This window comes from Eulemur rufifrons, chromosome 14 (genome assembly GCF_041146395.1).
Source record: "Eulemur rufifrons isolate Redbay chromosome 14, OSU_ERuf_1, whole genome shotgun sequence".
NCBI classification, from domain to species: Eukaryota; Metazoa; Chordata; class Mammalia; order Primates; family Lemuridae; genus Eulemur; species Eulemur rufifrons.
Window position 1 is genome coordinate 9,731,106 of NC_090996.1, and position 12,240 is coordinate 9,743,345.

General features: G+C 49.6%; 1 protein-coding gene across 1 annotated transcript; it reads left to right on the top strand.

Annotated features, from left to right (window-relative positions):
* The first annotated feature begins 7,993 nt into the window (after positions 1-7,993).
* On the top strand, positions 7,994-12,240 carry FIS1 (fission, mitochondrial 1). The gene is made up of 5 exons (XM_069485780.1): positions 7,994-8,126; positions 8,958-9,090; positions 11,041-11,117; positions 11,569-11,674; positions 11,930-12,240. Exons 1-5 carry the CDS (start codon positions 8,082-8,084, stop codon positions 12,025-12,027), a joined length of 459 nt encoding a protein of 152 aa, XP_069341881.1. The 5' UTR covers positions 7,994-8,081; the 3' UTR covers positions 12,028-12,240.

Here is a 12,240-nt window from a genome sequence, read left to right on the forward strand (position 1 = left end):
CTGGGAATTTTCTTTTGGTCAGAGCTGACCTTTACATCAACATAAATTACTAGCATATAAAAGGAGGAATTTTAGAGTTAATTAGGGTCTTCTCCACTCGCGGAGACAGACTCGTTTCCCCTTAGGGAAGGTCTTTCGCTTTGCACCCTTAAATTTTCCGTACAATAAATTATCCACGCATACTTGCTGAGTGTCTGTCATCTCCCTCCGTCGGGTGGGCCAAGGCCTGTAATTCTTCCAAGCCCGGAGCCCAAGAACTGGGGCAACACTTAAGAGTTCGGCCGTGAACAGGACCGTGACAATTATGACAGTCAGAAATTAGCACTCTCCTCTACCTGCTCCAAATACTTTTATTTTTAACCTAAACTACAGACAAGTAAATGTAGGAGGGGCTTGGAAGCCGATATGGATATAACAGCCCAGGAATTTGCTGTGCAGGTCATCAGGGCTGGCGTGAACTGGTCTCTTCCTAACATCCTTCCACTGTGTATTAGATTGATCCAGAGATGGGACAGCACTCTGAGGAGTGGGAAGAAAGATACTGGAGCAAACGTTAACGTGGGTGAATGGCTTGGGTGGAGCGCGTTTGAATGGACGTTTGAGACACTAAACAGCGACAGGTTACAGTGAAGACTCAGGAGGAGAAGGACACGGCTGGATCCAGCACGGTGCGACACTTAATCACCTAAGGCAAAGATTTTTGGGGGGTGGGGGTGGCGGTCACTGTTTTCCTTACTGGAGTCACAAACCACTTCAAGAATCTGATGAATGCGGTGGACCCTCCCTTTCCACCGCCTCGTTGCGCCGCGCCCCGCCCCTCCCGCCGAGCCGCCCAGTTAATTGGCCAGCGGGTTTTCCACGCCCCGCCCCGGGCTCCGCTCGGTCCCGCCCTCCCTCAGAGGGCGGCTCCTGCGCAGATGCCGGTGCCGACACGGATGCCGCGCTTTTCCCTGGAGTTTTTCCGTGTCCTCCAGACCACCGAGCCCTCCTCCTAGAGCGGTCCCAAAGGAGGCACCACTTCTCCCTCCCGCCCTCCCGAGCCACCCGGAAGTGCAGACTCCTGAAGGTTCTGAGCGTTCTTTTTGGAACGGGTGCAGTTTACTCTTTCATTCGCCCAAGAGACAGTTTCTGGACGCTTGCCGTTTGGCAGAGATGAACGCGGCACAGTCCGCGTCCACATGTAGGACTGTAGGACTGGGCAATAACTGCTGTACTCCAAGGCTCAGGATGCTGTGCCTCCAAGACCCCGGATAGAAGAAAGCTTTCGAGGAGGGTCCCACTTTCCCTGGGCCTAGCAGTAGCCTGCCAGGCAGGCACGCCAGTGTTTGGTGGAGGGGGATCTCGGGTTGGCAGAGCATTGCGGGTGGAAGGAGCACTCCGAGTAGAAGAAAAGTGGCTGTGGTGAAGACGTCTGCGTGTGCAGGGTGCGTGGGGTGCTGGACATGAAACTGGAAAGGTAAGCAGGGGCGAACCTGAAGGGCTTCATGTGCGCCATGAGGAATTGAAACAGAATCCTGAGTAGCCTAGACGGTATTTTAATAAGGACATATGAGTTCCGATTTGCACTTTTGAAATACAACTGGTAGCCAGGCTGGGTTGAGGAGGAAAAATCTGTGGGAAGTGAGAGTACGGTGAGGGAATGGAGGCGGGGATGGCCTGACACCCATTTGTTCTTTAGTAGTTTTGTCCCTTCCACAAAGCTGTGACTTCCATGAGAGCAAGGACTATTTCTCTTGCCCAGCACTTAGAAGAGTGCCCGACACATAGTTCTTAACAAATGTTTGTTGGATGGGTGGTTGAAGGAATTTGCGGTTTATAGGGCTTCCTAACTGGATAGTAGGTGGAACTGGGAAGTAGACAGATTACTGAAAATTGGAAGAACACAAATAGTGGAATCCTGTTCATTGGGTGTTTGCTGAGCACTTCTCCTGGGCCAGCCACTGCAGAAGGCCTCAACTGCTGGTGTACTCAAGGGAGAGGCCCAGAGCCCAGATTGCTAACAAATACCAGTTCTAGGTTTTGGTCTCACTAACCAAAAATGTCAGTTTCCTTTCTGCCCAGCCACCTGACTGAATTTGAGAAGTACATACTTGTTTGTTTTGTTTTGAATATTACCATCCACATGCTTAGAATCCATATGAGTGTCATTTTAAGGCTGTATGTTATTCCATTATATCGATGTATTCTCATGTAATAAAACCATTCCCTGGCATGTTTGTTGTTCTTTTACCTTCACAGGTAATACAGGAGTGAATATCTTCATATCTTCCTTTTCCTCCTTTCACTGAATATTTCCCCAAAGGAGTAGATAATTTAGCCAAATAATAATGCATTTTACTTATAGCTCTTACTGCATATTGCTTCATTGCTTTCCAAAAAGTTAATGGTGGCAACAGCAATATCCATTTATGCAACAATTACAATTGAATATCTACTGAGTTGGGTTCTAGGGGCATAATATAAGCAAAACAGACATAGACCCTGCCCACATGAAGCTTCCAGTCTAGGGCAGGAGGCCAGCATTAATCACATCATCACACAAATGTCTGATGACAAACTGACAAATAGTATGAAGAAAAAATACAGGCCACAAGCCAATAGGCTGGAACCAATTTTACAGCAATTTCAGCAGAACTGGTGGTGGTTTGGGGGTTTCATTTTTAATTTTACTACAGTACTACACTAGGTAAAAAATGGTTTCTCAGGGATTGGTTTGCCTGTTTTGGTTTTTAATTAACCTGAATTGTTCCTTCCCAGTTCACTCACTGCTTAAGGGAAGTAGTGGGTGATTTCTCTATTGTAAATCAACAAAAAATTTACAAATTTCAGCCTAATTTTTTTTTTTTTTTTTTTTTTTTTTGAGACAGAGTCTCACTCTGTTGCCCGGGCTAGGGTGAGTGCCGTGGTGTCAGCCTAGCTCATAGCAACCTCAAACTCCTGGGCTCAAGCAATACAACTGCCTCAGCCTCCCGGGTAGCTGGGACTACAGGCATGTGCCACCATGCCTGGCTAATTTTTCTATACGTATTATTTTTAGCTGTCCATATAATTTCCTTCTATTTTTAGTAGAGGCGGGGTCTCACTCTTGCTCAGGCTGGTCTCGAACTCCTGAGCTCAAACAATCCTCCCACCTCAGCCTCCCAGAGTGCTAGGATTACAGGCGTGAGCCACCGCGCCCAGCCTCAGCCTAATTTTTTTACAGATGAATAACTAGAGTATACTCAGGAACATGTCCTAACCTTTCCTCCTATTTGTCCTTTAAGTCAAGGGTCTCCAACCTTTTTGTCTTCAGGGACTGATTTCATGGAAGACAATTTTTCCACGGACCGTGGTGGGGTGGGGTGTTGTGGGTTGGGGGAGGGTGGTGCAGAGCTCAGGCAGGGATAGGCAGCCTATTTCCTAACAGGCCACAGACTGGTACTGGGCCATGGCCCAGGGGTTGGGGATCATAGCTTTTAAGTGATTTCTCCTCTTCTCTGAACACACAGCCCTGTCTCTGTCCTCTTATATGAAGAGGCAGCAGGAACCTAGTACAGGACTTGGGTTTGAATCCCAGCTTCTAGCTCTGTGACATTGGGCAGATTACTTAACCATTTTGAGCTTCAATTTCCTCCTGGGTCAAATGGAGCTAATAACAGCACCTTCCTGGGTGTGATTTCTGGCAACATGTCATGTGTGAATGTTCCATTAGGTGGGAAAAAGTGGATGAGAGCAGAATAGGGTCTCTGGCTCCTGGCAGGTTTCAGTACCATACCCAAACCAGTCCTCAAGTGGCTCACAGAAACAGTGCTAGCAAAGAGAGCAAGGCATGTATTATAGTTTTAAGTTCTGAAAATGTAGGACTAGTAACGTTTTCCCTCTACAGGAGACCTCACCTCGTAGTCTGGGTTGCCAGAGAAGGCCTTCCCTCAGCAAGAGCCTTTGAGCCAAGAACTTGGGATGAGTAGAGTTCACTAGGCCCATGAAGGCAAAAACCAATTTGTCATCCTAGTGTCCCCTCTCACATGCCATCCATCAGCACATCCCAGGAACTCTACCTTCTGAACATACAGCCTGAATCCCTCACCTCCACCACTACCACTGTAGACCAGGTCACCAGTGGTCGGGCCTGGCCCACCACAGGGCCCTGTTCAGTGGCCTCCTGCTTTCACTCTGGCCCCTACCACTTTTTCTCCAGGCAGCAGCCAGAGAGATCCTTTACACATGAAATTAAACCCAAATTCCCTACCATGGCCTACAGGGCACTGTGTGATCTGCCCTCATCTTCTGTCACTATTTCCTTTGCTCATTCCACTGGGCCATCTTAGCTTCCTAAGTGTCTTGGTCTGTTCTGTGTTGCTATAAAGGAAATACCTGAGGCTGGGTAATTTTTAAAGAAAAGAGGTTTATTTGGCTCATCGTTCTGCAGGCTGTACAAGAAGCATGGCGCCAGTATCTACTTCTGGTGAGGGCCTCAGGGAGTGCCCAATCAAGGCGGAAGGCGAAGGGGAGCAGGCCTGTCACTTGGTGAAAGAAGGAGCAAGAGAGAGAGAGGAGGGAGTGCCAGGCTCTTGTAAACAACCAGCTCTCATGGGAACTAATATAATAGAGTGAGAACTCCCTCTTTACCTTGAGGACAACACCAAGCCGTTCATGAGGGATCCGCCCCCATGACCCAAACTCCTCCCACCAGGCCCCACCTCTAACATAGGGGATCAACTTCAGCATGAGATTTGGAGGGGACAAACATCCAAACCATGTTGCTAACTGCCTCAGACAACCTTTGCACGCTCCCTCCTCGAGGCTCTTGTCCTTGCTGCTTTATATGCCTGGAATGTTCTCTCCCATTTACCTGTGTGGTTTAGTCATTAATGTCAGGGCTCTGCTCAGGTGTCACCTCCTCAGAGTGGGCTTCACTGAGCATTCCTACAATAGTGTCCTCCTCTTCCTCCATTCCTTCACCCTGCTTTGTTTTCGTAGCCTTTCAACTCACGACATTATTGCATTTAAATGAAAAAACTATTTCTTGACTCTCACAACACTTCTTACACCACATGTGTGGGTTTTTTGGACACCAAGCAATCCTCTGACTTTCTGTGGACACCAACTGGGTGTCCTACCGTTCAATTCTGACACCATCTGCCTGGAATTAGCATCCGATCCCACAAGTTAAGGGCTCAGCCCCACAAGACTGCCCCTACTTACGATGCCCAGGTTGCCACCTGTACTCCTGACCTACTGGCTATAAGTCAGGGGTCCCCAGGACCCCCTCCTCATCTTTGATAATTTGCTATAACAGCTCACAGAACTCAGGGAAACACTTTATGTACTATTACCAGTTATAAAGGACACAGCTCAGGAACAGCCAAATGTAAGAGATGCAAAGGGCGAGGTATAAGGAAGGGGCTTGAAGATTCCATGTCCTCCCAGCATCTCCATTGTGTTCACCAACCCAGAAGTTCTCTGACCCTAGAGTTGAGGGATTTTTATGGATGTTTTATCATGTGTGCACAATCGATTATTAACTCAACCTCCAGCCTCTCTCCTTTCCCCAGAGGATAGGGGAGTGGGACAGAAAGTTCCAAGCTTTTAATCATGGCTTGGTCTTCCTGGTGACCAGCCTCCATCCAGGAGTCCACCAAGAGTCCCATCATTAGAACAAAAGACACTCCTCTCACTCATGAATTCTAAGAATTTAGGAGCTCTGTATAAGATGCTCCTATACCCCATCACTCAGGAAATTACAAGGATTTTAGGAGCCTTGTGTTAGGAACCAGGGCAGAGACCAAATATTTATTTCCTGTTATGTCACAGTGTTTTTATTTATTTACTTGTTTAATTATTTATTTTTCTGTTTTCCCCAAAAAATGTAAGCTCCATGGGAACAGGAACTGTATTTAGTACTGATCCCTAGCACTTAAACAGTGCCTGGCATATAGTAGGTGCTTAATGAGTATTTGTTGAATGCATTAAATCTTGAATGAATTAATGAGCCAGATAAGCAAAGGAGGAGGGGATAGATGTTCTAAATAGAGGGGACTGCATGTGCATAGGACCTGGGGCCACTCAGAGAAAGGTGAGGCAGAGAATTACGGGGGGACCAGACCTCAGAGGACCTTACAGGCTGTATTACAAGATGTTAACCTTTGTTCTAAGGGCAATGAGGAGCCATTAAAGGGTTTCATGTAAATTGAGAATTGTGTTTTTATAAACTCTGAGTACTGGGTGGTAAATAGATGGTAATGGGGCAAATGGAGGCAGGGGACCATTGAGGCAGCTGTTGATGTCATCCAGATAGAGATGACACAGGCTTGGACACAATTGGATGTAAAATTAACAGGGACTACTTCCCACGTCTGTGATCGAAGGTGGATGGCTATGCTAACTAGACTGGAAAAGGCACAAACTCAGACTTAGGATCTCTTCATTGGCATAAAATTTAGCCCACTGAGTAAGTCATCCTCCTGCCTCCCCCACAATTACACATTCAACAAATTCTGATGGAGTTGTCACCATGTGCCAGGTCAGTGCCAAGAGCTGCAGCAAATGCAAAGGTGAATATGGTGCAGGCTACCCCGAAAATGAGCCTAATAGAAATAGTGCCCCTTTGGCCTTCCTATGTCCCCCTTCCTTGCTAGTGTTTGCCTCCTGTCTTTGGTTCTGTTTCTACTCGTCTGCTTCATATTGTGTCCATCTTTTTATCCTCTGTGTTCACCCCAAGGCCCAGCCAAAATTAGGTGCTCAGTGCATCTTTGAATGAACATGAATTTTTCTTGAGTCTTTTGCTAGTGGTCATTAGGGAGCCAGTTTCCCAAACTGAGGTTTTTCCCAAAGTTTACAGGCTGACGCCTGTAATCTTAGCACTCTGGGAGGCCGAGGCGGGAGGATCACTTGAGCTCAGGAGTTCCAAGACCAGCCTGAGCAAGAGCCAAGACCACGTCTCTACTAAAAATAGAAAGAAAAAGTAGCCGGGTGTGGTGGCCTGTGCCTGTAGTCCCAGCTGCTCGGGAGGCTGAGGCAGGAGGATCGCTTGAGCTCAAAAGTTTGAGGTTGCTGTGAGCTATGAGGACACCACAGCACTGTAGCCCAGGCGACAGAAAATAAATAAATAAATAAATTGAAAGAGCTTTGCAAACGTGAAAGGTCTTTGGACGATAATTCACTGCCCTCTTCACTATTACTTGCTTTATTCCGTGTTTATTCAACAAATATTTATTGAGCATTCACACTGTGCCAAGGGCTGTGCTAGGTTGCTGGATAAACAAGATTAGTCTCAGCCCTCGTGGAGCTTACACTCTAATGTGTATTAGAGCACTGTAGATCAAGGTAAAAAGAATGTGAAAGTCATTTCCCAGTCCCCTCACTGCACAGAACACTGAAGTTGGGGAGTTAGCACCTTTCTCCTTCCCATGCTTTGCCTGCCTCTCACTGCTAAGGCTTCTCATTGCCCATGACCCTATGTGGCAGGCTTTCCCCCTGGGTCACTCCTGGAAGATGGTTTATCTAAATAATATTTAAAATACTGGACTCTCTCTGCAACTAATGGGACAACAGCTCTTTAAAAAAATTCTCATTAATAGTACCTATTGTTATGTATTCCAGTCTCTGGGTGTGTGATAACAGATCCAGTTATCTACCCTCTTGCATTTTAAGAGTCAGCAGAGGACCTGGAAACCCTGGCACTAGTTATGATTTTGTTGCAGGCCTTCAGGGTCCTAGATTTCTGGGGGGCATTAGACTGGTCCCTAAAGTGATGTGATCCCTGCCCGGCTTTCCATCTCCTCTTTCCGCTATTTTCAGCCCTGGGGCTAACCACCAAGACACAGTCCCACCCTTTCCTGGGGCAGCCTCCGTGGAGGAAAGGAGAGGCTAGGGCACCCGGGAAGACTAAGAAGCGGGAAGGAGTCCCGCGGGGTGCAGAGACCGGCCCGAGCGTGCGCACTAGCGCCCCCTCCGGCGCCGGCCGTGCTGGGAGGAAGGGGCGGGGCGTCGCGGGTCGCTCCCGTATCCGCCGGACGCCGGAAGTGACTCTCCGCCCCTGCCACTGGGCCATGGAGTCTGTGGCACAGTAGAGTCTGGTTGAGGCTTTAGGGGCGGCGGCCATGGAGGCCGTGCTGAACGAGCTGGTGTCTGCGGAAGACTTGCTGGTGAGGCCTGGCCCAGAGAGGGCAAGGGAAGATTCGGAGGGCGGGTCCTGAGGAGAGTCGGGCATTGGCCAAACGCTCTTCCCAGCATCGGCTTGGCCAAGGGGAGCCGAACTACGGCTCCCGGCAGCCTCCGCGGCGTCCGGCCCCTGCCCGAGGGCCCATTTTGCTCCGGAGGCTAGTGGGAGTTGTAGTTTCTTGCGCCTAAAGGCCTGGAGTCTGACGGTGGAAAGACTGACGGGTTCTGGGTTCTTGCAGGAGTTGGGAGCTCGGGGTGCTCCTTCAGTGCTGAGGGAATACACCGACCATCATAAAATTTCACATATTACTGCGTCCGGCACGGTGCTAAGTGCATTGCTTGCCTTCTCTGAATCTTTGTAGCTCTAGGAGATCGGCACTATTTCTGTTCCGGTCTTGCAGATGGGAAAGAGCCGGACCCGGCAGGGTGGGGCAGGATGGGGCCAGCAGTCTCAGACGAGGACCGCGTGGGCTATTGTTGAGCAGTTTTGACAGCGTGTTTACTGTTCAGCCACTCGGGGTCAGCTGCTCTGGGAGCGGTGCCTGGAACTGCCACCAGGTGGCATCTCCGCTGGGTACCACTAGGGGGCGGGAAGTTGGGGGGGCTTCTGTCCACAGAGCCAGCCCGCCACCCCTGAGGAGCCTTGGGTCCCAGGGATGGAGATGGCAGAAGCCGGGCTGCCACGTACCAAGGCCCGCGAGGGAAATGGGACAGAGACAGGCAGATGGAGTGTAACTGGAAGTGGACACCATGTCCAGCTAGAGAATGGTTGACGCCCTTCATTTCTAAATGATTCCTCTCCTCCCCTATGGCAGAAGTTTGAAAAGAAATTTCAGTCTGAGAAGGCAGCAGGCTCGGTGTCCAAGAGCACGCAGTTTGAGTACGCCTGGTGCCTGGTGCGGAGCAAGTACAACGATGACATCCGTAAAGGCATCGCGCTGCTCGAGGGTGAGGTGCCGGCTACCCAACTCTCCCCTTCCCGACTACCATCAGGGGCTGCTCTTCACCATGGGCCCCTATAAACAGTCACCTGGCAGTTACCTCCCTTAAACTTACTGCAGCAAAGGGCTGTACTTAGTCTGGCTCTCCCAGTGAACTGTTAGCTAATTACCACCCACCATTGTTTTGCCAGTCAGAGTCATAGCGTGCCAGTTCCCACAGGACTGTCATGATCTGGTAGAGAAAGTGACTTGTCTGAGTTCGCACAAATAATCATCAGTGGCTGAATTAGAACTAGAAGCTTCTGTCTTGTGAGTCTCAGTCCCATGCTCCTGGCCCCCTCCCATGTTCCTTAGCCAGCAGCTACTGAGAACCTTTTGTGGGGATGGCATAGAAAAGGCACAGAAGACTGTCCTAAAAATTGTGAGCAGACGGTGCTTTTGGATTGGAACCCTATTTTCCATTGGTTTGGGGTGGGTCATCATTTGTCAGGGGCCACAATACTTGACCTTTAAATTTCTCTATACCCTGTACCCCCTTTCTCTCGATGAAGTAATCATTTATAAGCAAACAATCTGTGTACAGTCACCCCTTGGTATCTGTGGGGGACTGGGGCCAGGACCCTCCAAGGATACCAAAATACCCAGGTGCTTAAGTCTCTTGTATAAAATGGTATAGCATGTGCATATAATGTTATGCACATCCTCCTATATAGTTTAAATCATCTCTAGGTTACTTACAATACCTAATACAATGTCAGTGCTGTATAAATAGTTGTTATACTGTATTGTTTAGGAATACGGACTAGAAAAACATTGGTACATCTTCAGTACAGACACAACCATCTTTTTTTTTCCGAGTATTTTCAATCCAAGGTTGATTGAATCCACAGATCGGAACTGACGAATATTAAGGGCTGAATATACTAGCAACGAATGCACATTGTAAACCTATAAAAATAAGAACCTTTCTTAATACAAATATTCTCACCCTACATTTGTCTGTTTTGCTAATTCAGACTATTCAGGTTTATTCTACAGCAGGACACAGCTGTAGAAGTGGTCTCTCTAAGTGTTGCCATTCTAGTTGAGGAGACAGTACAAAGAAGATACTTGGGAAGATTTATAAACACCTGAAAACTACTTAGCAACACATTCTATTGCTTAGAGTACAACCAAGCACATCAGCTTCTGGGAAGTCACTGAATTAAGAAAGTCAGGTGGGGTCGTTCAGGGAAGGCTAACTGAAGATGAGTTTTGAGGTGACCTTTTTTTTTTTTTTTTGGAGACAGAGTCTTGCTCTGTTGTCCGGGCTAGAGTGCCGTGGCGTTAGCCTAGCTCACAGCAACCTCAAACTCCTGGGCTTAAGCGATCCTCCTGCCTCAGCCTCCCAAGTAGCTGGGATTACAGGCATATGCCACCATGCCCGGCTAATTTTTTCTAATTTTAGTTGTTTGGCTAATTTCTTTATATTTTTAGTAGAGATGGGGTCTCGCTCTTGCTCAGGCTGGTCTCGAACTCCTGACCTCAAGCGATCCTCCCGCCTCACCCTCCCAGTGTGCTAGGATTACAGGTGTGAGCTGCCGCGCCCAGACTTGAGGTGATTTTTTTTACAAGGGGAGTGAGTGCAAACTTATTTTTAACACCGAGGCAGTATAGTTTGAAACACAGCAGATACTGAAACTGGGTAGAGCTGCCTTTTGACTCCTCCAAGGCCTTGATTTCCTGTCAGTTCACGTGTGGGGCCAGAGTTGATACTGATAACGCAGTGTCTGTTGCCAGGGTGCCGGGGCAGCCTGGGTCCACCGTGCCCCAGAGCTCTGGCTGGGAGCTAAAACGAGGCTCAGGAGAGCGACTTTCCCAGGATCGCACAGAGAGTCAGAGAGTGGAAGGGGTCTTTGGGACACCGTATTAGGAAAAGAAAGAAGCAGTCTTCACCCTTTGCCCTCCCCCTCTGCAGAGCTGCTGCCCAAGGGGAGCAAAGACGAGCAGCGGGATTATGTCTTCTACCTGGCTGTGGGGAACTACCGGCTGAAGGTGAGGCGGAAAGCGCCCCTTTTTCCCTCCGCCCTACTTAGGTGGGCTGTAATGCCTTCTTATTTCCCCCGGGGGAGAGCCCCGGACATCAGGAAGGCTGAAGAAGGGCAATGAGCAGGGGGTGGCGTCGGGTCCAGAGGTGCAGCGTGGTATCAGATTGGGGCTCTGTGGGAAGGTGAGAGGATCAGGGTGCCAAGGGTGTGGGGAGCAAAGTGAGGTCAGATTGAGGTGCAGCCCCAAGCCTTGGGCTGTTATCGTCCCCAGCTTATCACCGCTACACAGTTGGGGTTGTTTGTGGACTCTACTCCGTGGGGTGAGGCCGGAGTTAGGGAGCAGTCGGAGGTGGAGGGAGGAGCCCCCAGGGCTCGAGCAGGGAAGGCCCGGTGGGCAGGAGGACGGTAGAGCGCTGGGCTGTGGATAACGTGTGTGTGTGTGTGTTCCCTGAGTGTAGGAATATGAGAAGGCCCTGAAGTACGTTCGAGGGCTGCTGCAGACAGAGCCCCAGAACAACCAGGCCAAGGAACTGGAACGGCTCATTGACAAGGCCATGAAGAAAGGTGAAAGCCGCCTCTCTGTTTGTTAAGTCTCCTTCTTTCCCCCATGCCCGGACCCTTTGGCCTCTCTTTGAATGACTGCCGCCCCCCCCCCAAGCAGTCCCTCCTCAACCCCCCAACCCTTGGAGGCCCTCACCCCGTGACTCCAGGTAGGGTGCGTGCTTCTGTGGAGGGGCAGGGCCAGGAAGAAGGTGACGGTTAGGGTCTCTGCAGGGGTAGGGGCTGGGGTCCTGACAATGTCCCTTTTCCTTTCCCCAGATGGACTAGTGGGCATGGCCATTGTTGGAGGCATGGCCCTGGGCGTGGCAGGACTGGCTGGACTCATCGGACTTGCTGTGTCCAAGTCCAAATCCTGAAGGAGACTGCACCTTCTCTGCCCAGGGTGATGTGGGAACCCGTGGAAGACACTGGAAGAGGGGCCCATCCGTCTTCACTGTCCCTTCCCCCTGCCTCCTATGCACCCTTGCCACTGGCCAATGTGGCCTTCAACTTCCACTTCCCTGAGACCCGTCCTTCAGCTGCAAATCATGTGCTTTGGGATGAGTGTAAATAAAATCGGGCGGTGGCTT